Below are 27,999 nucleotides of genomic sequence, written 5' to 3' on the forward strand. Positions count from 1 at the left end.
ATCCTGCTTACCTAATTCCAGAAAGTATTGGGTCCAGGTTGGTAGGAACCAAGGTTTGAGGATCCCAGAAGATCCCTGCCTTGGGGTACTGCTGAAGCCTAACAAGCTAAAACAACATAGCTTGCCATTGATAGCACTGTCCGGCAAGCTTTCCCGCTGCTTGTCCAGCTAGGACCACCCTAGCTGTTAGGGCTTTGGCTTGCGGGCTTAGCAGGAGCTGAATAAGAGGATTCCCTGCTCCCCCGTGACTGGTCTGCCATTACAGGTCCTACCCTCCAAGCCCTGAGCCAGGCTGTGTTGTTATCATCAGGGCCCTGGGGTACTGTGGACCACTTCGCTCAGGAACTGGACTGCAGTGACCACTACAGAGCGCTGGCTCGATCCCAACATTCCATCGCAAACCATGTTACCTTGGGGTCAGTTCAGCTAAGGAAAACCTGCTTACCACCCCCTGCCCTGCCCACCTCCTCTGACAATGAAACACTTCTACCACTTTGCACAAGAGTGACAGAAAAGAAATTAAATAAATGAAAGCTGCAAATGCCCATCAAACGTGAATTCAAATAACTTGAGGAATTTGAGTTATTTTTCAAACAAAGAACCTTATTCATTTGGTGCCATGTTGCCCAGGGTATTTTCGAGAATCGGTGATAAACTTTTACTCCCCTCTGGATCAGAATTTTTCTGCTCTTGGCACTTAAATGAACCTTTAGAATTTTCCAGAAGTGGACTGAGTTTTTGGTAAGTAGTGTTGTGAAAGATAGTCCAAACAATTCTACGTCATCCTTATCTCTTGTTCTGCTAGCATAATCATTTCTAAGCTTTATAAAGGGCAGAAGAAGTTGAAAAGAGTTTGTCACAACCTTGTCTGGGCTAGTTGTGACACAAGCCCTTCTTCTCTATTCCTCCAGTATCACAGGAACACAAGATGTATTTGACCTATACAGCTCTGTTCTTGGGAATTATTTGTAAGTATTCTTTTTTCATTGTTTTAAGGCTAGACTTTTTCTTCCAAACAGGAGAATATGTTAAAACTTTCAATTATTTAACAAATGTGTGGAGCAAATCAGTGAGATCAATGACACAGCAGGACAAATAAGCAGTAGAATTTTATTTAAAAATGTATAAAGACTCTGAGTCTGAGTGTAATTGAAAATAAAAAAATGTAAATTAAATTATTAACCAGAAGAGGCTACTTAATGGGTTACCAGTTTGTAGAATTCTCTTCACAGTGAACATCAGCAAACAATGATTAACCAAATCTTGATTTTAAACATTTTTAGATGTTACTATTATCCAATATTGATTTCTCCTAAAAAAAACTAGTTCCAAGCAATATATTCTGCAAATGAAGATTAATTTCCTGTTAGAGTGACAAAGCAAGGAGTATTTTATTTCACCGGTTATCATATGATTCCAGTACATTTTAACCCTAAGGTTTGCTGATGATTATTATAGACAAATACATAATATCAAATTCAGAATTCTGAGATAATGACAATTTAACTGTATTATTTATTTAAGATATTTTGGCCTTGGGATGTCCTCCCGACGTGAAAGATGCTCTATAAATGTAATTTTGTTGTTGTTGTTGTATGTGTGTTAACACATAAGGTATATGTTCAAAGCACCTCAGTTCTTACAAATGACATTTCTGTAAGTAGTTTGCCCAATCTGTACCAGCTGCGTATTTCTGTTTTTCAGCAACCTTGCACAAATTGATCTGCCACTGTACAGAAGAACTTGACTAATGCTGCATTTATTAATCAAATTGTTCTCTTTATATTGTGCAATTTGCCTGCTACCAGCACCTGTTGGACACAGCTCTTATTGTCTTGTATTTGGGAAACAGCAGAATCTAGGTTTCACAAATACCGTGTTGTTCATCAGTAAAACAGTTTTCACAAGGTAATGTGAGGAACAAAAACAGCATCTTCACTGTTCATCATTAAGAGCTGCTGCATTCTTGGAGTTAGGTCCTGTACTTTAGTTTTACGGGACAGTGTCCCTCCTTGCATAATCCATGTTTTCTTTCCTGTATAATCCCTTCCTTTTTATGCTTGTTATAATTGCCAACACATGAGACGTGATGCTATCTGTCTTGTTTCCCAGCCCTTTCCAGTGCTGTGGACCCGACAATTAGATGGTGCACAACCTCTGCACAAGAAACAAAAAAATGTGAGGATTTGAAAAAGAGCATGGCAACACAACATTTCAGCTTTTCATGTGTGGAGAGGCAGAGTGTGTCCATGTGTCTGACTGACATTGCGGTAAGTGTTCATTTGCTGGTACTGAAGCATTAGAAAGTCATCTGAGAATGTGGGCCAACAATCTAATTAGAAAATTGGAAAAATTATGTGAATTCTTTACAATATTTGATACCGTATATTTTGAGGGATATTATTACTCCTTATGGGGGGTTGGGAACCCGACCTTTGTCAGTGGATTATCATCTTGGGTGAAGTGATTATCTGTTCAGGAGATGGGAATGATGCCATTCTTATTACCAATCGAATCTGTAAAAACAGTACAGCATTTTATCTTAAGTGAAGTTATTAACTACAAAAACTGCACCACAAGATTATTACAAAAAGTAGTGCTCTGGCACCAGCATTGCCGTTAAGCTTTTGTTTGCTTTTAGTAGTTGGAAATATTACTCAACTTTAACATATCTTCATTCCAATGGAACAGATTTATGTGCTTTTGATGCTTCTCAGTTTGTACTGGAGTCAGAGATTGGTTCAGTTGCTGTTTTAAGGTAAACTATACAGTAACTGGAACAGAATGCTTCCAATCGAAGGAGTTGTCGCCTCTCCAATTGCCCAAATGTTGATGGAGTTTAAATAGATTCATACAGTTTTTGTGAGAGATGGCTCTTCCTCTATGATCAGATAGTCTGCTGGTACTCAGACGCATATGAATATTGGCCATTTGAATGAGGTTTTGAGGGTAGTTGCACCAAGACCAGCATGAGGAATATGGGCAAATGTATTTGTAAAGTGTAAATAGTTTTTTCCCTTCAATCCAGACTGTCTATAAAGAAACTTATTGGAGCAATGAGAACTATTCTGCTTCTTTAAAGAGGATCCTGTTTTAGTGATAGTGTGCAATATTTTTTTTTGTACTGACACTGATATATCTCATTTCAGACTGGTGTGGCAGATGCTATTACTGTGGATGGAGGAGATATTTACAAAGCTGGTCTTTCACCGACAAACCTGAAACCAATCATAGCAGAAAACATCACAGGTAAAACCTTAACAAAAATTAATGTAAAGAAACACATAATTGGAGTGCTAGCATTTCTCCTCCAGATAAATTAGATATTCACCTTCTTTTCAAATTACTTTTTTTACCACTGCCAATCAGACATTTATTGTCTGTAAGCTTAAAGAGTGAGTGACATATATCATATTTAACACTTCATTTTGCCCTTTATTTTGCCCTCCAGCCACAAACCTCTTTTACACCTAAAAAAAAACTGGATTACAGATCAATGCATTGCACCCACTTAACATAGGGTTACAATATTTGATTCTTAAAACATTCTCTGCAGGCCAGAGCTGTAAAACACTAACAGCTCTGTAACTAATGTATACTCTTTGTGAAAGGTGAATCCTGTTACTACGCTGTGGCAGTGGTAAAGAAGGGCAGTGGATTCATGTTCCATGAATTAGCAAGGAAGAAGTCCTGCCACACTGGCCTGGGGAAGTCTGCTGGATGGAACATCCCTGTGGGAACCATTCTGGAACATAACCTGACACAATGGGAAGCAGATCAGCCAATTGAAAGAGGTAAGATACTGCTTGCTTATTTTTTTCTGCACATGTGACAGTCTCTGCTCAACGCACAGTCAATATTGGCCCCTCTGTAAAACTCTGAATACAGCTGAGAAGTGAGAGAAATGTCAACTTGCAGATATCAGCACATTGCTCAAAACTGTCTTGTCTCCGATCTCAATGCATGCATTCAACAATCAGTTTTTATCCTACACACAATAAGGTTTATCAGCCAGTAGGTGTAATAAAACTCAGTGGAATCAAGTACCTCCAGATATCCAAAAGCGTTGTTCTATGTATCTAGGCTTCTAGAAACGAATACCCACACTTACACAAAGAGTCATTCTTAAATTGTTTCCAAAATATACACATGTATACTCATCTCTCTCTCTCTTTCTGAATCAGAGGTCAGAAATAGATTTTCTTATTGATTACATAATGTAGAAATGGACGCTTATTACGTTTAGCTTAAACAGTGGAAGTGGCTCCAAGAATGCATTACACATCATCCATTGATACAAACAAGAATCTACTTTCAAAGGGGTCCTCTCCCACACCAGGCTCTGTGACTCTATCTCCCCCACCCTCGCCCAGCTCCACTGGTTTCCCATGCCCCAGACGATAGAGTACAAAATCCTCATCCTCACCTTCAAAGCCTTTCATGGACTTGCTCCTTCCTACCTCTGTGACCTGCTAAGCCCAGGGTTAGCTCCCTCCGCTCAGCAGGCTCCGTCCTGCTCCACATCCCTCGCCCGTTCCACCCCACCATTGGCGGTCGGATCTTCAGCCTCTCTGCCCCCACCCTTTTGGAACTCCATCCCACAGTCCCTTTGACTTGCTCCCTATCTTGCCTCCTACGTCTCAAGACCCTCCTCTTTGACCGTGCCTTTGGCCACTCTCCTACCCCTACCCTCCCTGCCCTTTACCCTTCCTGATTCCAACCCCTTGCTTGGGTCAAAATCCCTGACTGTCCAGCACCTTGGGACGTTTTCCCGACGTGAAAGGCGCTATACAAATGTAATTTGTTGCTGATGTTGTTTTAAAACATATGAATAATTAAAAACAATTACAATGAGTTTAAGTCCTCGTTGCATACAATTGTGGTGTTAAGCGAGTTATTGAATCTTGTCTGTGTAACACTGAATGGTTATAATATGCCCACCCCCACTTTATTTTCAGTGATGCAAGATTTCTTTTCTGCCAGCTGTGTACCTGGTGCAGACAAAAAAGCATTTCCAAAGCTCTGTCAATTGTGCATAGGACTCCAGGAAAACCACTGCAAGCGCTCCCACGTTGAACCCTACTACGATTATTCTGGAGCTTTTCGGTAAGTATTCTACTTTGTGTTTAATCATTAATCACACCTACAAAGTAGCAAGTAGATATCTTGATGCTGGTTTACGTTTCTGATTAAACTGGACAGTCATTCATCACATTAGTGAAAATTGGATTTTTGAGGAGTTTGCAAAGGATAAGAACAGAGAGATTATTACCATCAGGGCCTCTTCCTAAAACATAGTTACAAACAACCGCAGTTTAGGATTTTTTTATATAGAAGAAAGGTCCTTTGGTCCATCAAGCCCATCTCCCCTCTGGCCAAGCACAATTTGCAAAGGCTTCACTTCACAGACCTTCCGGAAAAGGCCAACATGGTTCAGAGATTTTGCATAGTAGCTAGCTCAAGCTGGAAGTAAGGCATGTTTTTCATTTAAGATTGTCACGTTTCCCATTGCTCTTTTGGGGGAATGTAAAGAAACTTTTGCCAGATGTGGATTCAAGGTGTGGAACAAAAAGAGCAGCATAGGACTAGGTCAACTTTTCTAGAGCGGACAGTTATATATCTCGGGATATATATGCCCTTAACTCTACCACCAATTCTAGAATCCAGCAACATTTCATCAACTCCTGGCCCCTCAGAACTAACAGGCCTCGATGGACAATCTCACTTACCCTGTCGTCTCTGTGTTAACGATGAGGATTGTGTTTTCAGTCAAAGTGACGGTAATGCTTATTGTTTTACAGATGTTTGAAAGAAGATGCTGGACAGGTGGCCTTTGTGAAACATACCACAGTACCACGTAAGTCAATGGATGGAAATTATTACCGAATACAGTATCTCACAACAAATGTACCTGCCAAATAATGGGACCTTAGTTGGGTAGGGAAGTGACTGTATGTAGCTTTTTATCAAGATTAAGTTCAGAGGAATGTAGGCTGTTTTGCTGCTGAATGGGTCAATTTCTGGATTAAAACGTTTTAACCAAATGTAAACCCTTAATTAAAGATAAAGGAAAGCACTCACAGCTCTGGTGCAACCTAATTCATAATATCCTTCTACTGAGTAGGATGAGATCAGTTATCAGGATGAGGAATCAAACCTGTGTTGTTCTAATCTTTATGTGACCTTTAGTTAATGGCTTTATTCCTGGTACATTTACAGGAAGGGTTACTAGGTAGCCAGGATTAAGGCATTTAAATGACGTGCTTTGTAAAGATGGGCATTTGAATGAATGGGAATCGGGATCTCTTTTCCCTTTCTCGAAATGTGAAGTTTGTTGTGTTCCATGTGCCACATGAAATAACTAATCAAACTTGTAAAGAAAAGTAGATTCTTAATATCTAATTTAACATCAGGAATAATTTAACATCCACATGCCTGATAATAATCCCTCAAGAAAAAAACAATAATAAATTGGTCACTTCAATCCACGACTGTTTGTGGGACACGGCTGTGCGTAATTTGGCTGCTGCATTTTGCCTATAAATATATAGTCAATTCACTTTACAGTATATTCTGTGAAGCACTTTGAGACGTCTAGAAGACGTGAAAAGCGCTATATCAAATGCGAGGATTGTTATTATTATTATTAAAATTGTTGCATCGCATAGAAAAACAATGAAAAAGTAAAAGAAAAATAAGTATAGAATGTCTAAACAGACCAGCGATTTAAAGCACTTAAAAACAGATTTTCCTTTATAACTGAGGTTATATTTTCTTTCCTCCCCACACATAATCTAGAGGGTCTGCTCTGCTCTCAGGCCTGGATAAGCACCTACTTTCTGCAACTAAACATGGACAAGTCAGAAACCATCCTTGGTTCCTAGCTACATCATGCAATGTACTCCTCGTCCATCTCCCCAGCTCCACTGTTCACAAAGTCCAACTGATTCAAAATGCCACTGCACACATCTTACAGTCTACGGTTACATCCCTCTTCCATCCTTTCCCTTTCCTTCACATTCCCTGCTTGGTGTCTGGCACCGTTCTTGTAAAGCACTTTGAGATGTTCGGTAAACAGCTCAATATAAATGCAACTCATTGTCGTGTTGTCCAAGAATGTCTCTATTTTATGAGACCTCAGTGTCAGGAAATCATTGTGTTTCAGTCAATATCCAACCCACCTTGTTTCCCAATTACTATCAATGACTTTTACATCTCCTCATATTGATCATGTATTGATTTATACTGTTTGACACCTACCTGTTAATGCCTTTTTTGTCTTTATGTTTGCAGAATCAGTAAAGCAAAGCTACGAGTTGCTGTGCTTAGACAAAACAAGAAGGAGTGTTGACGATTACAAACTTTGCCACTTGGCTAGAGTGCCAGCTCATGCAGTTGTGGCCAGAAGTAAAACTGCTGCAGATGCTCAGCTGATTGAGGATATTTGGAGATTCCTTTCCATAGCTCAGGTACAATAAAGTGGTGAATAGAACCTGGAGAATTGAGTTAGAGTCCGAAACTCGGACTGTCCAGTGCCTTGGGACGTCCTCCCAACATGTAAGGCGCTATACAAATGTAATTTTGTTGTTGTTTTTCACTCTTCATTGAGCACCAGGTCTCCGAGGTCAAATGGAGGATTACTGGGCTAGTCCTTCTACTATTTTAATATCAGTGTGCTGACCTCCATTCTATCAGCAAAGCCTTTTCTGTGGTAGAGTAACTATGTGCAAATGTGATTTCATTTCACTTTACAAGCAGGTTCATCAAGAAGTACCCTGTCTGTGCTCTCATAGACGTGGGATTCTTGCTAAAACTAAGAAAACAGCGCAAAATTTGTTGAAAGTAAAAGAGGTTGTGTGCCTGAGTTATGAAACCTTTTACTGTCTTATTCATTATCTTTTAATCTAATTGCAAAAGTGTTTTTTTCATTCTGTTTCATTAGTCTTAGCTTAAACGTTGCCATCATGTGCTTCATTTAGCATAACGTTAATGAACACATTAACCCTAATGAACTTTGTATTCTAAACCCAATTGAGCCTAAATTTACCATACAAGTCTATTTTGTTAGATCTCCATGTTACAGGAAATTACTCTTCAATGTTGATCTTTAATGTTTTGCATTATTTTGTATTTCACAGAAATCTTTTCAACTTTTTGAATCATCTAAGTATAAAAAGAAGGACCTGCTCTTCAAAGACTCAGTACAAAGCTTGATTCATCTCCCCAAAGGCATTGACTACCGAATGTATCTTGGTTCTGAATATGTAAAGGCTATAGCAGCTCTTAGACGAGGTAGAAATTTGTTCAAGATCATATTAACGTCTTCTTTCGCCAAAGAGAAAAGGCCCGAACTCCTTGCCCACATCTGATTAAGATTTGCCATGAATGCGGTTCTAGGCAGCAGCCCCCTCAGTCCAACAGTAACTACCATTTAGAGGTTTACTATTTTGACATTACCAACCTGTCCGCTCCTTCTGCTCGGCAGGCTCTGGCGTGCTTCATGTCCCATGCTCTGCCTCCTCTACCATCGGAAGTTGGGCCTTCAGCCTTTCTGCCCTTACCCTTTGGAACTTCAACCCGGAGCCCCTCCATCTCACTTCATCCCTTGCCTTGTTCAAGGCCCGTCTCAAGATCTTCCTCTTTGATCATGCCTTTGGTTGCTCAAAGCGCTCTGAGATGCTACCCTGCGTGGAGGGCACTATATAAGTGCGAGTTGCTGTTGTTGTTTGATCACCCTCCCATTTCCATCCCTTATCCATACCCCTCTTGCCTCTAACCCACAGCTCTAGTGAAAATCCTTGGTATGTTCTTCTGATGTGAAAGGCGCTATATAAATGGCCCCATCACACGTGAATGAATTCACTTCAAAGGTGTAACTCGTAATACTGTACAAATGGGTTGAGGTTGATCCTGATATGGGACTATGTGTGCATGGGTCTCCACCTGTTCACACATTCCAGACGGTCTTTAAAGGAGGCTTTTGTTTGGGGTAAGCAAATGTTGAGTTTAGTCTGCAGACGACAAACCTGGTTTTTGAATTTTTTTGCTCCAGATGAAATAAAGACCACTGCTAAAAGCAAAATCCGCTGGTGCACCATCGGTCAACTCGATCAAAGGAAGTGTGACAGGTGGGTGGGTGTCGACTGTATTGCTGGAGTGTCCGCTGATGATTGCATCAAAAAGATCACGGTACGTGTTGCTTTCAGTATAATTTCAGAAAAAGGTTCTTAAAGTGATTGGTGTTGCATATCAAACTAAGGAGGTTCATTGTTAGCGGGTAGAAGAGTTACTGATTTTTTTGGATTAGCTATAACCACTACTGGTTAGATATAATTTGGGTGGGATTCAGAACAATTCCTATTCTGACACAAGCCTTTCTCTGAGTTTGATTACCAGTTCAGTACTGGTTTATGATTAACATGGTTTAGAGATTTTATTCTGTGACCTCAACTCATTAACAATGGGGTCCCCACTCTTCAAAATCATTTAGAATTCTAGTAATTGTCAAAGAAATTAAAGTGTCATCCCACCATGTCCCAGACTTGAGAGGATAGTAAATAACCCACTGAACCATCCAGTCAATCGCATGAATGATTTTTAATCTTTGGCCATACTGACCAGAAAATTAATGATTCAAAATTATCTGTGTTGAATTAGCTGGTCTCAGTTTGGTATTTGGACACGGTTTGCTAGGTTGGAGAGAAAAAAATTAGGCAAGATTCCCACTTCCAATCATTGACAGTCCAAGCCACAGTCACACAGTATATCCAGTTCCCAGGCTCCCAGTCTTTTGTTAGAAAGTATAGATGTTGAGTAAGCTTAGTAGTGGGCTTGACTTTGATACCCTTGCTGTATAAGAGTCTACTAACACTCACTCTAGGGCTTACATATAAATAATGGCCAACTGCATCTAAAGCATTGGCACAAGCTGGGAGACAAGTGATAACAGTAATGAGAAGTGCACGGTTTAGCTGCTATGGATGGATTAGATAGATGGATTAGTTGGGATGGGTGAGATGGGATGGGATAGGACGGAACTGGAAGGGACTGGATGGATGGACAGATAGGTGGTTAAGAATTGGGAGAGAGAACAATACTGCATAATTTGTCTTGCTATGGAGAGAATGCTAATAAACCTATTTGTTGCAGTTACGAGAAGCTGATGCTGTAAGCCTGGATGGTGGACTGGTCTATGTTGCAGGAAAATGTGGTCTGGTTCCAGTTATGGGAGAATACTATGGTAAAAGTAGGTATCCTTGAGAAAGTTTCATATTATTATTAACATGATTAGGTATATGATATATCATTTTAGTGTGCATCTACACTGTGTGTATAGTATGACAAAGGTTTGTTTGCAGATAGTGTGACTGGAGTCTATGTGCATTCAGTGTGACTTTGAGCTTGCATTTATACAGTGTGACTGGACTTTGTGCATATGCAGTATGATTGGAGTCTGGGTGCATTTAGTGCGCTGGGGTCTGTGCATGTACAGTATGACTGGAATCTATGTGCTTACAGTGTGATTAGAATCAGTGTGTACACAGAATGACATGGAACGAGACTGAGAGTTCCATGTACACCATCCACATGTGGAAATTCCTGTGTTTGGAATGGAATGCATACCCTCTCCCCAGAGGACACACCTGGTTACTTAATTCTGGAGACACAGGTTGACAAGGGTGGGGGCTTAGGCACACCAGAGAATACAATTGGGGAAATGCTGGAGTCAAACCATCCAAAACCACATGGCTTGCTATTGAAAGCACTAACTGGTAAGTTTCCCACTGCTTGTCCAGCTAGGAACACCCTGCGTGTTAGGGCTTTGGCTTGCAGGGTTAACAGAAGCTGAGTTAGAAGAATCCCTGCCCTTCCAAGTCCCACTAATGAGCCAGTCTGGCTAGTCTGTCATCAAGAACCCTCTGGAATACCGCAGACTTGCGTGGCTCAGGAATTGGACCACTGCAGAGGATTGACTCGATTCTAACATTCCATTGCCAAGCACATCACACTAGAGACCCTAATTAAGATAAGCCTCTGGGATGCTACCCTGTGTAAGGGGCGCTATATAAATGCAAGTTGTTGAGTACCTTACCCCCAAGGAGTATAGTCATCAGTTGATCACTGAGCCTGTCCAGCGCAGCCATTTCTATGCAAATTAGGTTTAACGTTTTTACTTTCCATCCACAGATGCTACAATGTGCAACCCTGAAATAGGAGCTACATTGACACGTAAGTGCTTACTTTAATACATCTATTGCACATAGATTACAGTGCTGAAATGGTGTTGAGGAAAGGATGCAATCTGAACATGAGGAAAATCAAGTAAAGGCACAAATTTAGAATACCTTTCGCCCTTGTTAGATATGAGCTGATTGATAAGTGTAGAGTTTGTACATCGTCCTGGATAGGAAGGATTGGAAGAAATGTTAGAATTTATAAAGTAAATATTGTCTGTGCTATTTTCTCATTACAGCCTCTTACTACTCTGTGGCTGTGGTAAAAGATCGCTCCCTGCGACTGGATCTTCTGAAGGGCAAGAAGTCATGTCACACTGGGATTGGTCGTTCCGCTGGGTGGAATGTTCCCATGGGATATCTGGTCCAGAAAAAAGCCATCAAGCCCTGTGAAATTTTCAACTGTAGGTGTATTTTTAAATTCTCACTTGTCTTTTTTAAAATGGCTCCTCCATCTCTCTATACTTTTGTTTTAGACCATAGGAGGAGGCTATGAGAAGGAATAATCCACTGTGTGCTGCTTTCAAATAATATCATTGAGCGGGAAAGTTAGACTCCTTTTCTTTTTCATACAGCAACGTACTTCAGTGAAAGTTGTGCTCCTGGGGCTGATGTTACATCCAAACTGTGTTCTCTGTGTGTGGGACGAAGAGTAGGTTTACAACATACTGACAAATGTGCTGGCAGCAGCAATGAGGAGTACTCTGGTTACAGTGGCGCTTTCAGGTACAGTGCTTACTTTCCGTTTTGTAATTATATTCCACCTATTTCTAATGTATTTAAATTTCCTAACTGGTCCCTGTGTCATTCTTGAACTCCAAATGTGAGAATTAATAGTTGGTTCCACTCTCTCTAAGCCCAAGAGAAGCAGAACATTTGATACCCTTTACCTTTGCCTTGCGTGGGACAGGTGGAACAGGCTCGAAGGACTGAATGGCCACTCCTGTTGCTATGTTCCTATGTATATGTGACTTTAGCCTCTGCTCTGAGTGTGTGAGATAACCATCTTTTACACTCACTCTTTCCGACTCTGTCACTTCTCTTTCTTTTTCACTTTCCCCATCTCTCTGCCTAATTTCTTTGACTCACGGCTACTTTACTTGAATTGTCACAATTTTTGATAAACAATTCCTAATTTAGTTTTAGGAATAGTCGACCTTTACTAATGGATCTATTTACACATGTCTAAAGTTGCTTGTTCTTATTTTGCATGTAGTGCAAAACAAGAACAAGCAACAGGTATGTATGAGTTGCCATCAGGTAAAATCAGGTCCTACTGTTCATGAAGAAATGATTTCCTTTATCTGTTGGCGAAGTGGCTATTTTGTCATTTTGTGAAGTAATTTGCAGGCTGATTTCTCAATGGATGAATGTGCCTGTTTAAATGTCTTTCAGGTGCTTGGTAGAAGCTGGTGATGTTGCTTTTGTAAAGCACACAACTGTCACTGAGAACACTGATGGTATGTAAGGAGTGCCACTTTTAACAGTGGTCCAGATGTTGAGGCATTGTTCCCTCCTCATAGCAGTGTACCCATGCCACTGAGTGAAATGCATGCATAGAAATCTCAGCTTGGTTTGGATACTTGTAAAGTATGGTGATGGGTTTCCGCCTGTGTCAGACACCCGGTTTGCCCCAAAAAATGCCACAGAGAGACAACTCCAAGTTTACTCACGGCTCATTACACAAGGCTTCTTGCACATGGCATCTAACTGCCATTGCTTAAGATTGGAGTTCTGTAGCATAGTAGTTAGCACGCTCGTCTCACAAGCGACAGGATCTGGGTTGGCTTCCTGGGTGGGGCGAAACCTTAGGCAACTTTCCTTACCTCTGTTTGTATAGCAGTAAGTAGGAACATGGTTGTTAGTCGATTGGCGAATCAAAACTAACACACAAAAAGAAACAATTTGGTCACACAATCCACGATTGGCTGTGGGACACTGCTGTGTGCAATTGACTACCGTGTTACGCCCACAAAATACATAGTCAATGCACTTTATAATAATTACTGTGAAGCGCTTTGAGACATCTCAGCAACAAGATAAGGAGCAAAATCAAATGCAAGGATTATTATTATTATTATTATTATTATTATTATTGGGTTACCTTGTTCATGTTAAACATGAGCTAAGTAATTAAGTAGCACTCTCATGTTTGTTTGGTACAGATTATGATTCCCTTGAAAAATATTCAACCTCACCCTTTTTCCAGGCCATAATAATTATTGAAATAATTTTCATTCACAGGCAATGGGAAAGCAGATTGGAACCGGCAACTCAAATCTAAGGACTATGCTCTGCTCTGTTCAGATGGCAGTGTGAAATCAATTGCTGATTATAAAACCTGTTATTTGGCTAAAGTTCCAGCGCACGCTGTCATTTCGCGACCAGAGAGTCGAAAGGCTGTTCTCCGTATGCTGAAGGCCCAACAAGTGAGTGTTTGAAGGCATTTCTTGTTAATTATCTAATATGGCTGTTACTTGTTTCATTAGTGGATGGTAAAGACTTAGGGCACACCTTGGATGAAGGTCCCAATAAAGGACCCCTTCAGTGAAAGCACCGCCTGGGATTCACCCTTGTCCTGTGCTGAGTTAGCTGATTTGGGACAACAGTAGAGACTACAATTGGTCTTTTAGTGTTCAGGTTTGAGAGGTACAAAATTAGCCAGGTTTCCTCCTCCTAATCCAGTGACCCAACTATAAATGCATGTCTGTGACAGGGTTGAATTTGGCTGTGATCAACTCGATGATCAAATAACCTACACCAATCACTGTCCAGGCTATACGTGAAGCATGGCCACTTGGACACTTTGCCATATGCTTACTGGAGTCCTTAGAATTCTCCCCCAGCATGAATCAACGCCTTCAGGATTGAAGAGTAGAAAATTGGAAGGGGGACAAAGAACACATTAAACCCAAACATCTATGTTTCTTTTCCTATAACTGAAAAGTCCAACTTTTTGGTGCATTACTAATTTAATAACTAATAATTCTACTATAGTTTAATTCTCCAGCCCAGCGAATCAAAAACAAGAGATCTGATTTTAAAGTATAATAGCTCGTCCTTGCCCTCAACCAATATCCAGCAGTATGTGTGAAGCAAAGGCATGGCTTCCCTGACTGATTTTTCCCATCAGAAGCTCGGAAGCAATGAGGCCAACTCTTACGTTTTACCACCATTCCACCTCGGGTCAGCTATAACAGGAATTTAACCTGAGCTACCATTGTTACCGATATCCAGTTTTCACTGTCATGAGAGAGATTGGGATCGAAGATGTTAGATGAGGATTGTCGAAATCATGGGAGTATTCAAATAATGGAATCTGACGAATGCAAAATACATCTTTAGGGTGAGCTGTGGGCTGTGTGTTTCTTGCAGTAAACTGTTGTTTCTAAATACAGATGAAACATGGTCGCGGTGGAACTGAAGAAAAAACTTTCTCCATGTTCAAGTCTTCTCAGTTTTCTGGGAAGGACTTGCTCTTCAAGGACTCCACTCAGTGTCTGGTTGAAGTTTTTGCCAAGGACTACAAATCGTTCCTGGGTCCTCAATACGTAAAGGCAATGGAAGGCTTGAACTCCTGCCAACCTTCTGGTAAATATTAGCAATATTGCACAAAATGGATTGTTATAGGATCTGTTATATGGGTACTTTTGTGCTTTCAAGAAGAAAGGACTGAAGAATGTAAACTCTGCGTGCATTATTAGAACAACAACCCATAGGACAGATAAAGTGAGGATTAAAGCTCCCTCCATATTGCTGCATCGTAGATTTCCATATCATATGTGGGATGCGAGGTGCTGCCCTATCAAGATACATTAAATGCTGAGTACATTTGCCTTGTAGTGGTCCGCCAAACACTTCCTACATAGGTACAGCATGGATTGGATGCCCCAAGAAGATATCTTAAACTTAACCTAAAAAAATTCTCCTGCAGCACTTGTCATCTTTCTGTACCCAGCACCAACATACTGATGATCTCTCTGCCATTTAATGCTAGATGATAAACAAACTTGTGCTCTCAGTGCATTCCCATCAGCAACTAGGTTGAATTTGCCACATGCATTTCGTGCCAAGCTATTACAGTGAACAAGCTATTAAAAAATCCTTTACTTCACCAAAGCTGGTGGTGAAACCTGGTGGTGAAAGAACAACAAGCTTAACCAACACAACACTCAGATGAGGTTTTGATGACATTTACCCACCCCACCACCGAGTCTTCATAGAGAGCAATGTAATATTTAACTTTGAGTCTTGGTCTTGTAATTGATTGAATTCCCCATTATCAGAAATTACTTCTGTGACTGGAAATGTTTGGAGAATTATCAAAAACAGCCAAATAAGCTCTTGTAAGATATTATTATGCTCTTTTCCTGCTTTGATTAAACAATACTAGTCAGGGTTTTCCTTTTTGATGGGACTTTGATGGGATTCAATGTGCTATCCCCCGAATCTTTTATATCTGCTCATTATGAGGGAGTCAGTTAACAGTGCATTACATCAAAAAAGTATCTTACTGATGCTGATTATTATAAGAATCAGAACTATGTTGTAATATTATTCTTGTTTCTTTATTCCAGAGCTTCTTGAAGCTTGCTCATTTAACAGCTGCTAACCATTGAAGGATTTCCATACCACCTGAACTGCAACTTTCAATTGCTTGTAACTGATCTTCGATGGCCTAAACTATTTCCCTGCGTTGAGTCAATGTTTCACATGTGACCAGCTGTGCATATCTGTCTACTGTAGAAATAGAGCAGTAGGGGCTTGATTCTGCTTTCCTTTGTTATTAAGCTCTTTGAGACATCTAGAAGACGTGCAAAGTGCTATATCAAATGCAAGGATTATTTTGTATTAAATAAACTCATTCCTCAGTAATTTCAGTGTCAGTTTGCTATTTTCTGAGTACAATTTTTGATAACATTTTACGATTATTTGGAGGGATATTTTCCTGTCTGATTCTTCTCTCCCATCTCTCCAGAAAGTGATGGCTTATTCTGGGTCAAGGTTGTTTCAAATTGGCTGGGAGCCCTCTTGTACTGGCCCAAGGTTCACGTGTGAGTCAGTGGCAGACTATTTGATCATGATCCAGACTACAAGATCACAGATTAGTTTGGATGAAGAGTGTCTTTTGGTTCATCTGATTTAGTCTTTCCAGAATACCTGTGACCTAGTCTCAGCCAGCCTTCCTGGTAGTTTGTTCCCATCTATTGATTATCCTCTGAATAAAGAAAAACTTCCTGGTGTCTGAAATTACTCTTTGCAACTCTAAACTCACATTCTCTTGTTATATTGTCCTGTTGCATACTGAAATATTCATCTGGGTTTACTCTTTCAATCCCATTTAAAATTGAATGCAGCTTTATGATGTCCTCTCTGTGAGATTTTGTCTCAACACTGAAAAGCCCTCGTGTGTCTAATTGTCATAGCTCATTCCTCTAACAATCGGAAAGACAACGCCTCACTATTGAGCTGACATTCTGGTTGGCCATGTGTTTTATGGCCTTGATGATGTCAGACTCTGATCCCACATTGCTAAAGTCACTACACGTAACAACAACCGGCATTTCAGCCCTATGAGGCTTGGATTTATATGAGCCACAGTGAAAACTGTTAACAATTGTATACATTCCTGGTGCAGAAAGTTTAGAGATTTCACACATTGTGGATTCAAATACTTGGTCCCATTGCTCCAAAAAATGTACGAAATTACAAAGTATATATGAGTTGGGCATTTCCCAAATAACCCTATCATACTCTCAAGGACATCTTTCCTTGTAAATTGGTCATTGAAGATTTCAATTAATGCAAAAACTGAACAGAGCAGTATATAATAACAATAGTAATCCTTGCATTTGCCATTCATCATTGACTTATAACATCATTGAAATGTCTCAAGGCACTTCATAGAATTTATTTGCAAAGTGTGGTGACTGTATTTGTAGACGAATGAGGCAGCCAATTTATGAAGGTAATATCCCACAAACAGCCATGAAGTGAATGCCTAATTTTATCCGGGGGTTTATTGGCCAGAACACTGGGAGAAGCTTCCTTCTTTTTTCAAGTAGTGTTATGGATCTTTTAACAACAACAACAATAAATTGGATTTATATTGCGCCCTCCACGCCGGACGGCGTCTCAGAGCGCTTCACAATAAGGAATCCCGGGGCCGAGCCAGGGGGAAGGGGAGGAAGGTGACCAAAGGCGCGGCCGAAAAGAAAGGTCTTCAGAAGGGACCTGAAAGTAGGAAGAGAGGAGGCGAGGCGAAGGGAGTGAGGAAGGGAATTCCAGAGCTTCGGGGCATAGTGGCTGAAGGCACGGCCACTGAGGGTGGAGCGGAGGACTCGGGATGAGGAGGACGTCAGACCCGGAGGATCAAAAGCAACGGATGCTGTTTTGAGGAGAGAGGAGGTCAGAGAGGTAGGGGGGTGCAGAGGAGTGGAGGGATTTGAATACAAGGGTGAGGATCTTGAAATCGATCCTCTCTGGAATAGGCAGCCAGTGCAGTCTGGCACGGACTGGGGTGATCGGGGGGTGGAGTTTGGTGCGGGTGAGAATGCAGGCGGCAGAGTTTTGGATGATTTGGTTTTTATGGATGGTGGGGGATGGGAGACCACCGAGGAGGGCGTTAGAGTAGTCCAGCCGAGAGGTGACAAAGGCATGGAACACACAGAGTTTAACACTTGGTTTAACATCTCATTCGAAGTACAGCACCTCCAACATTGCAGTGCTTCCACAATACAGTATTGGAGGTCAGACTGTGAGCTCAGAGTCCTGATGTAGAGTTGAACCCACAAACCTCTGATTTAGAGGTAAGAGTGCTGCCAAATGAGCCAGTTCTGTATAATTGTTCTGTGAGATCAATAGACGTTATGAAGGAGATTTCAATCTTCTTTTAATTGGATTCAGAGAACAAGCATTTGTTCCAGACAGAACTGATTGGAGACAGACTAAAGCACAAATTAACCCAAAGTATAGATTGCCTTCATACAGCAAGTGGTTTGCAGCCATCCAAAGGTTTGTTTGTAATTCTGAACTCATGTTACTGTGCAGCACGACATTAGATGGGTCCAATGCAGTCTGAGCACTTACCACTATGTATCTACTTAGACAGTTGCCAATTAACTAATTCTTCATTGAAGCCATTAAGTCATTGTATCCATTTTTAGCAAATTTCTTGAACTGTATTTTCCCAAATGAGCGCCCTAAATCTCCCTAGTCTTACTCCGTAAGACTATTTTGTCCTGACATTTAACATCACATACAATTGGGGTAAACTCTTAAATTAAGTTTATAAATTTGGAAGCCAATTTTCTACAGTTCTTAAAAAAATAACTACTGTAACTTCCAACTACTATAACAGCAAATTACAATTAAATCAAGACTGAATTTAAGAATTTCCTACAATTATTATTAATTTGAAATTATAGGACATTTTAAGTTCTTATAGCCTTACACTAAGGTATAAATGCAAACCTTTGCTCTGCCACTCTGTGCGGCTGCCACATCTTTACTCAGATTGGCTCACTAAGATTAATTATGCTTAATTAACATCACACCCAAAAAAGGAACACCTCCAATACACCCCAGCACTGCATTGGAGTGGCAGCCTGGGCTACGAGTTCAATTTCCCAATGTGGGGCTTGAAACCACAATATTTTGACTCCGAGGCAAGCATGCTACCAATTGAGCCAGGCTGACGTGTATGACAAGAAGCTGTATAAGCACAGTCCTGTGAAGCGGAGAGGAAAGCCTGAATGTCAGGACAAACCTAGTCTTTGTTAGTGTTCTGATAATGAGCTCACTGTATTGCAAAAAAAGGAAAATTTTCCTTGACCTGCTGCACAATGTATTGCCACACCACAGTGTTCTGCCAATCCATTCCCAGAGCAAACCGAACCTTGACATGGTTGAAATAAATTAATAATGTCAGCAGGACAGAATTTCCTAATGTGTGCTAACTATTAAGCTAAATGGATGCTGACAGGCATATTGCTTCATCATGTGGCAGTGCTGGAAAGCAGGCAACTGGTGGTGGCTGAGTGCCACATTGTGACTGGATCTGATTCTGGGCTCTATGTTCTGGGCTGAGATTATACTGGGCTCTTAAAGCATTCAAAATCAGTTGCATATGTGAACAAATCATCCAATTTATTTTCAGTGATCTGCTATTACTGTATGAATTATTTTGTCACCAGCTCTGACATACTCTAACTTACTTATCATACCTCATTCAAATCATATTTCAAAATATTTGTTAGAAAGAGTTACTCAGTACTACAGTGGCATCAGGCTATATAGAGCTGCTCAGCATTCCTGCCTGAACTCCTCAGTTGGCACCTTCTGCCCAGCTGACTGGGGCTTGCATATCCCTGCCCTCTCCATGGCTCATTGTTAATATTATCCCTTGCAAAAGTACTCAATGATGTCAGTATACATGGAGATAATGACTGACAGAATGAATCTCTGCAGAAAGCTCACTACTAATATCAGGCTAGAAAGGGGTGCTCCTTTCTAATTCTTAACTATGTAGAGGTGTTTTCCTGCTGATAGTCTATGTAGAGGTGCTCATTGATGATATTAGGGTAGGGTGGTAAAGGGCGATTAAAGGACAGACATCAAAAAGCATTTCTTTCCCCAGGGAATAATTAATGACTGGAGCAAGTTGACAGGATGGGTGTTTGAGGGCAGGATGCTGCTCAATGCTGTGGCGGGAGGATGAGATCGAATAGAAGGAAGGGCCTTCCTCATCCAAACCTTCCTGTGATCTTATGATAAAGAGAAGCTTACGACTGCATTCACATCAGGTTAAACTGAGGTGTTCAGTGGCATCGGTCTTACTTTACTAAAAAGAAATATAGTGTTAATTTTACTCACCTGATCCAAACTATTCAGGTATCAATAAACAAAGAGAAAAGCATGTTGGCCTGTCTCAATTATTAAATCCTAAGCTGCCCAGTCTTCTGTCACATTACACTTGCAAATGCATTAGAAACTGTTTATTTTCTTTAACGAGAAGTACAAATGTTTCCTCTTTGAAGCAAATAGAATTGTATTTAAGAGAGCATTGTAAGGAAAGGACTTTTGTCAAAGTAATCACTTCTCAACACAACATCTAGTTTTGAGAAGTAACCATTTTCAGTGATAAAAGGTGAAGGAAATGTGAGAGAAATGTTAAAAGGTAAATTTATAAGCAGGAAAGGTGTTGAAATAAAATGCTATTTGAGCAGGTTTCTGAACAGCATTACACAATTTACCATTACAAGTGGTTTATTCATGTAAATGACGGTAACTTTAAAATAAACAAAAATCATGAAATGTCCTTGTCACTTCTTGAGGGTTTTCCAAAATTTGAATTGCAGAAGTTTGTCCGTAATTCCTCTTGAGAAAGATAATGTAAACAGCCGGAGGTCAATGTTACTGCCAGTTCTGAACTTTATAAAGGCTAATCAGAAGACGAGATGCAGAGGGTTGTCATAACCTTATTCTGGGCTGGTTGTGACAGACTTTTCACTCCAAAGATGCATTTACTCTTCACACCTCTGCTCTTGGGAATTTTTTGTAAGTATCTTTTTTATTATGTTTTTAAAATGTAACCATTTTTCATTCTTTATCCTCTCCATTTTTGAAACAAAGTGTTATGTGATTATTCAACTATGAAATGTTAATTTTTTTTTCTGGCATAGGCTCAGAGAATAAGATTAATAGACAGTGAAACGTATTCCAAATTTGAAAGCAGATTGTGCTGAGGTTAGATCCGTGCTGGAGAGGATTGAGATGTAGTGTTGAGAAATGGTTACTTCGACAGAAGTCCTTTCCTGTCAATACTCTCTCTTTAGAGTCTGGATCTCCTTGGTGCTGTATATCCAAAACATTATTCCATTCAACTTTTGATTTCTTTGATATCTCCATTGTGTGCTAACAATATCCCAGCCAGAAACTATGCAGCATGATACTGGGTGCACGTGTTTTTTTTAACGTGCACTTGTTTCTTTTAGTCCCTTCCGTCCCCACCCCCCTTCCAAACCCGGCACTAACTTAGCCCCTGTCAATCAGATTGAAACTGCCAGCAACAACAACAACAACACGATTATATTTGTACAGCGCCTTTCACGTCGGGAAGGCGTCCCAAGGCGTTGGACAGTGTACAGAATTTCAAACCCGAGCTGGGGTCAATAGCAACACGCCTTGTGCGAAGTAAAGCCTTTTCCGAGAGGGGAAGTTGAGGGACCTTTCAGGCTAATGCATATATCACATGCCTCCTAGCCCCTGTGTGCTGTGTGCTCAGTGCGGGAACGACGTGTTCGTTGTGTTGATGCCGGTGGGAAGGAAGACCAGAATCAAACAGAAAATGTGGGTGACACACAGATACTGGTTCTGTTTTTCAGGTGAGATTAGCTCTGCCTACAAGGGCAGGATCCGATGGTGCACTCGCAGCCAGCAGGAACATGACAAATGCAGTCGTTGGCCATCAGCTGACTGTGTCCAGGCTGGCTCCAACCATGAATGCATCCAAAAGATAAAGGTAGGCTGCACGACCTCAGATAATGGTGCACCCACACACACACCAGAGCAACAGTTCAGCCCCTCAGTCTCGAGAGAAACTGCAAATAGAACTTGTTCCATAAGTGCACAGTCACCGCATCTTACAGCAAAGCATGTGAAGCACTTTCCGACATTTCGATGGTGCTGATGAGGTGATGCATCAATCAGATTATTTATCATTTATTCCCTCACTTCAGATCAATCTGTTGCCCTGTTACGAACCATGAGATGTATCAGTAATGAGATGTAGAATACTTTGCTTTTCCTCTTTTTGGGGATCTAGTGTTTGTACAAAGTATTCCCAGATCAGATGCTGCACAGGTTAGATACAGAACAAATGAAACCTTCCTTCTCTCTGTGGCTGAACTCAGAAGAGTTCCCTCTGCTGTACAACTGTAAAATTACCATTCACCAAGACTTGTCTGAATTTAATTGTGATTTGGGGTAAATTAGAGCAGTCTTGTGAAGTACAGTAAAATGTGGGATAGAGCTTGGCTTTCCCAAACCTGCTCCAGCTGAATGGATGTCAAGTGAATGGATATCAGTAGAGACTGTTCTGTACCCAGTCCAGTGAAAGTTCACACAAAAAACTCTACAGAGGTTAGGGACTGGGATTTCCTCTCCTTACCCAGCACGACATGACGTTGGTAAGCTGGGAGGTGGTTATACCAAAGGCTCTTTTTCTTCACTGGGTTTTGGAGTTTATGTTGAAAATAATGAGTGTGTGAGGAGATAGATTTAATTGTGGGAAAAGTGGTATATGGTACCTGTTGTTTGGGTAACTTTGACCCTGGCAAGCGACGAGTCAGTGACTGAGATATTAAATGAATCTGAGGAAGACAGTACAGTCTTGTTCAACTGGAGTCTTCTGCTCTGCTAGAAAAATAAAATCGAGCGAGAGGGTGGGGGTAGGGGTCAGGCAAAAGCTGAAAGACAACGTCATTTAAAGATATATAGTGAAGATATGTCAGGAGAGAAAAGATAGATGGTAGCTAAGTGAAGGATGAGAAGTAAATATGACAAAGAGAACTGGGTAAACCAAAGTGAACAAGCTAGGGCCACGTAGAGTCAACATGGAGTAAACACCATCTTTCATTTATTTTCAGTTAGCTGAAGCGGACGCTGTTGTTCTTTTCTCTTCAAACATCTACGCTGCAGGGAAATGCGGCCTTGTGCCAGTCATGGCCGAGTATTATGATACAGGTAAGCGTGACCTTCAGTGAGACTAAGTCCTCTCTCTGTATTGTATCTGTCAGCTCACTGAATTAACACTGTAACAGGGAATGTGGTTCGATACTGATCCAAACTCACCTCATTTAAGCTATTCACAAACCACCATTATGCCTCCTTATTGGAGCAGTCCTGTGGTAATTTGAATTGTTTTAATACAATGGTGGAGGTGTTTGTTTCTTAGCAAATTTAGTAGATAACAGTGTGATTACATGGTACATACTGGTTTTGGAGAAAGGAGCCTAGAATTCACCAGCTACCTGTTATTCTATTATCAACCCCTCAACCTCTTGATTCGATAGATTCCAGTCAGTAACTCATTTCCAAAATCTGTTGTAAGGTGTCTGAATCTCTCTGAATTTAACCTCTCTGAGCTGTCTGAAGCTAATTAGATTCTTGTCTGTAACTCACTCCCTGATATTTGTCACAAACTGTTTGAACCTCTTGATTAGATTCCAGCCTAGAACTGGCTATGTGAGATCAGTAAAATATGTGTGTAAATCTTGCTCTTGTTATTTTCATCTATAGAAAACCTTACTCCGTGCAGAGATGGAGAGGCACATGGCGACCCAAGTACGTTTCACATTTTATAAAAGATTTGTCTTCAGGAAGTGATATGGAATACTGTATTCCTTGGTGCAGTGAACCTGGTTCACTTTACTCTGAATGTTTCAATAGACTGCTAGATTTTGATAGTCGCATTTTGTTTAAAAGTTCACAGTTGTGTTTATGTTATGTTCTTGCACTATTTGTTAAAGGGAAATCGAGGTACAGGGCAACAACAACAAATTACATTCGTACAGTGCCTTTCATGTCGGGAAGACGTTCCAAAGTGCTGGAGAGGACACAGATTATGTAGCACTGATATAAATCCAAACAGCAATGTTTCCCTGGTGAACAAGCAATCCTCCTGCCACACGCTCTTCTCGCAAACATTTGCCCAGCCATTCAATGGCACAGCAGAGTGCTTGCTGGGGCAATGTGGGGGAGCTTTATTTTGCATCTTGTGCTAAATCTTGGTATCAGTCCTGGAAGGGTGTAATGAGTCAGTGGAGAAGTGATGACATCTGATCCGGGAGTGCTAAAAGTTGATTTGCTCAACAAAACATTGCTGTGTTTTTCTTCTAGATGTCTACATGGTGGCTCTTGTGAAAGACCCGACCCTGACCTGGGACACCCTAAAGGGCAAGAAAGCATGTTTCCCTGCGCTGAGACGGACTGCCTGGAATGTCGCAATGGGGCTGCTGCTGGCAGAGAACAAGACCACTTCCTGTGACCCTTATAACGGTGGGTGGTTTCACACAGTGAATGTTTAATCCTTCATTACTGGAGGGAAAACATCAGTCTGTGGTTTCTTAAAGAAATGGAAAGTCGGTAAAGTTAATATCCTTCAAGATCCAGTCTTGATGGTTGAAGGATGTCATCGTCTGAATCTATAAATCGTTTAAAATCCACACTTAGACCAATAGGCTTGGGATGGTTACTGTACGTTAAGGTGGTGGCTACGCAGGACAGTATATGAGGTAGCCAGAATATATTAACCGATTCCAGAAGCACTGGCTATAAATAACATAGTGCTTTGCTTTACGATATAATGAGTGCTAAGACTCTGGTAGCAGTTGCACTCGTGACCGGAACTGTCAGCATTCCCTCACCTTGCATTTCACCGGAACTTAGCCCTGGAATGCTAAGTAATGAGAAAAAAAGTGAATTTAATAAAAATATTCGTAACAGCCGTGTTTGTGTGATAGCCCACTTAGCCATCAGTCAACATTGTTCTCAGCGAGTGTAGCTAGGATGAGGGTACCAGTGGGTGCCAATGAATGTGCCTGGTCAGGTTAAGTGAGCTTCATGTTATTGTCCACTGACTTTCTTTCTCTTTGGATCCAGGAACATATTTTGGTGAAAGCTGTGTCCCGGGGGCAAAGCCAGCTTCCACACTGTGCTCTCTGTGTGTGGGTCAAAGGGATCCTACTGATCCCACCAAAGATAAATGTGCCACAACCTCCATGGAGCAGTACGCTGGTTACAGTGGTGCCTTCAGGTAGGTTGCACACACAGCATGGAGCATATTATCTATACCTGAGCTATAAGATTTTATTGCTAACTCTAGTATAGAGCAACATGTTCAAAGTTTCATCAACTTTTGAAAAAAACAATGAAATGAGTGTAATTTCATCACAATCTTCTATATGTTAGTGTTGAGATGTGGGTGTTTGTTTGAGATGTGTTTGGCTCTGCCACTGGTAAGCGCTCCGAGACACTGTTCACCATGAAGGGCACTATATAAATGCAAGATGTTATGGTTATTGTTGTTAGTATCAATGTGAAATGGGTCCAGAAATAACTCCCTTTAACCTTCCTTCAGGTGTCTAGTGGAAAAGGGAGATGTCTCTTTTCTGAAACATACAACTGTCTTTGAGAACACCGACGGTAAGTGTGATCTCAGCTCTGTTGTGTCACTGTGGTGGTGAGGACTGGCTGACAAGGGGAGGTAATTAGGTAAGAATATGCACTCAGCTACTTCAGCAGCTCATAGACAAAGAGTGGGAGAGACGATCAAGAGAGAAATAGAAGAAACACTCGGCAAGTAAAGATTTGAAGAGATCTCCCAGTGTCCTGGTCAGCAATCCCCCAGATAAAATTGGTCATTCATGACTGTTTGTGGGACGTTGTGGAAACAGATTCAATAACAACTTTGAAAAGGGAATTAGATAGGTACTTAAAAGGAAACATTTGAGGCTATTTTTTACTGTTTCATGTTGAAGGTACATCAAAGGAAGACTGGGCTCGGGGGCTGCTATCCAGCCATTATAGGCTGCTCTGCACTAACGGTTCTCAGGCTGCTGTGACTGATTACAAGAGCTGCCACTTCACAGAGATCCAAAGGTTAACTGTCATGACTCGGCCGGAGGCCAGGGAGTCCGTCCTGCAGTTTCTGAAGGAGCAGCAGGTGAGTGGTGTGGTGCAGTGTAGTTCAGGTATTGCGTGTGTATCTGACTATTACCAGCGACTGTTTGAAATGGAAATGAATAGATTTGAAATCTCACCATTTCAAGAGGGAACCACTAACAAGTCAGCTCCTCTTAACGTAAACCATGGACAAGGTTATTTAGCTACTGCATAAAAATCTATAGCAAGTGCTATGCTCTGGGATGGTAGATGCTCATTTGCACTAAAGATGTATCTAGATGGTAATCTACCTGGTCCCTGGAGAAGTTAAATAACAGGTGGAGCAGGTAGAGAGCAGGAATAGACTGAAAATCAGTGGATGAATCAATTGTGGATTCCAGTGATGTATCCATCAGTCTCAAAGCAGAAAGATGCTTATACAGGTATATAAGATATTTAAAAGTTTACAAAAACTTGAGGAGGACAAGTTTGCATGCCTCATGGGGAGAGTGCAGGGGAGTGGGATTGAATTGGATAGCTCTTTTCAAAGAGCTGGCACAGACACGACGGGCCAAATAGCTTCCTTCTTTGCTGTATAATTCTATGGTTCTATGAAGTAAACTTGAAATAATAATAATGATCCTATATTTGATATAGCACCTTATCAGGTCATTGAGATGTCTCAAAGTGCATCACAGAATATATTGTGAAGTGGATTGACTGTATCTTGTGGGCGAAAATACAATACTTTTAAATTGTCTGTCAAGCAGGACAAGAAGAATGCCAGATCTGGTTCAGTGTTGTGTAACTTAGGCAAATACCAGGAAATATGTCCAAATAGAGAGGGGTGAGGTGTTTCTTAATGAAATGGAAAGTCAGTAGAGTTGGTGTTGTAAAAGATCTCAAATGAATGAGGGTCTTGTCATCATCTGAACCTCATTGCCAGTACATTGTGCTTGCCCTGACCAAATAAAGTCATTTTCACCCCTGTAAAGAGAAGTGAGTGAGCGTAGGGGGATGTCACCATAACAGGAACATTTCAACGTATTAGAACTCCTTTAGTGCATCATGTCTTTGATATCAATAACTTGTCCACTTGCCCACCCTGTCCTCGTGCTGATATAAACCACTTGTGTTTGGTGAGCTGTGTGTTTTTTGTTTCTTGCACTAATCTGTTATTTTTCGCTGCAGGTGAAACACGGTCGTGGTGGAACTGAAGAAATGTCCTTCGCCATGTTCAACTCTTCTCAGTTTAATGGGAAACATCTGCTCTTCAGCGACTCCACTCAGTGTCTGACTGAAATTCCCACCACAGACTATAGAGCGTTCCTGACTGAAAACTTCATAAGAGCTACAGAAAGTCTGAATGCCTGCAGCTCTCCTGGTAAATTACACATACAACCATGGGTTTCTGTCAAGGTAGAAAGAAGCCAGCGGTGTTGTGCATATTATGTAACAGAAGGAGGATAGTGGAAGAGTCATAACCTAGAATCTCTGCACAGTGTCAGAATCACTTTCCATGCCAGATACTTGTTGGACAGTTTAAAAATCATCTTTGGTCAGTGTGGCTCGTGCTGCAAAATGTGTTTCAGAGTTGAAGAGTTGAGAAGGATAGAGTGGCGAGTAGTCATTCCGATTAATGTTTCTGAATAAATACAATGCAACTTACACTTTTATTCACCATAGCACCACTTACTACAGGATGTCTCAAAATGTTTGACAATATCTGTGGGTGTACACGAGCTGTGGGGGAGTGGGAAGGGGTTGGGAGAGGGCAGGTGAAAGGTGACCGAAAGCACAGATCAAAGAGGTACGCCTCGAAAATCGCCCTTGAACGAGGGGAAAGGAGGGAGTGAGTTGCCACATGAAGACAAAGACCAAAAGGAAGCCGGGACCGAGGCCGCCTTCCGAATGCAACGAGATGGGAGAACGTCCCGTGTTGTCCCGTCTTAAAATGCTTTACTTTTTTTCCATTGTAGATTTGTCTGCCCTCTGCGATATCGGGCAATGATCGGATTGGTCCGGCGCGTCTGACCGCGATGACCCTCTTTGGCGGCCGGATCACAGCCAGGGGTTTGGATTGCTGCTGCTGCTGCTGTTG

At 41.1% G+C, this 27,999-nt stretch overlaps 1 protein-coding gene across 2 annotated transcripts; it reads left to right on the forward strand.

The window, feature by feature from the left end:
• The first annotated feature begins 813 nt into the window (after positions 1-813).
• Positions 814-27,975, forward strand: tfa (transferrin-a). Of its 2 annotated transcripts, XM_042338945.1 has the most exons (27): positions 819-968; positions 2,113-2,270; positions 3,150-3,249; positions 3,612-3,794; positions 4,959-5,106; positions 5,802-5,857; positions 7,294-7,469; positions 8,139-8,292; positions 9,053-9,189; positions 10,150-10,246; positions 11,188-11,229; positions 11,474-11,638; positions 11,810-11,960; positions 12,630-12,694; positions 13,479-13,663; positions 14,633-14,825; positions 15,812-15,843; positions 20,681-20,792; positions 21,620-21,756; positions 22,883-22,979; positions 23,535-23,579; positions 24,135-24,293; positions 24,897-25,050; positions 25,375-25,439; positions 25,775-25,959; positions 27,090-27,282; positions 27,878-27,975. In XM_042338945.1, exons 1-27 carry the CDS (start codon positions 929-931, stop codon positions 27,907-27,909), a joined length of 3,261 nt encoding a protein of 1,086 aa, XP_042194879.1. In that variant the 5' UTR covers positions 819-928; the 3' UTR covers positions 27,910-27,975.
• Positions 27,976-27,999: the final 24 nt, after the last annotated feature.

Source organism: Callorhinchus milii, unplaced genomic scaffold (genome assembly GCF_018977255.1).
Source record: "Callorhinchus milii isolate IMCB2004 unplaced genomic scaffold, IMCB_Cmil_1.0 Scaffold11, whole genome shotgun sequence".
Classification (NCBI taxonomy): domain Eukaryota; kingdom Metazoa; phylum Chordata; class Chondrichthyes; order Chimaeriformes; family Callorhinchidae; genus Callorhinchus; species Callorhinchus milii.

Excerpts from the sequence above, each read along its gene's own strand:
- tfa (XM_042338945.1), top strand. The coding sequence starts at position 929 with ATGTATTTGACCTATACAGCTCTGTTCTTGGGAATTATTT. Across the intron at positions 10,247-11,187 it reads GGGAGAATACTATGGTAAAA|ATGCTACAATGTGCAACCCT; the intron begins GTAGGTATCCTT and ends TTCCATCCACAG. Across the intron at positions 24,294-24,896 it reads TTCCTGTGACCCTTATAACG|GAACATATTTTGGTGAAAGC; the intron begins GTGGGTGGTTTC and ends CTTTGGATCCAG.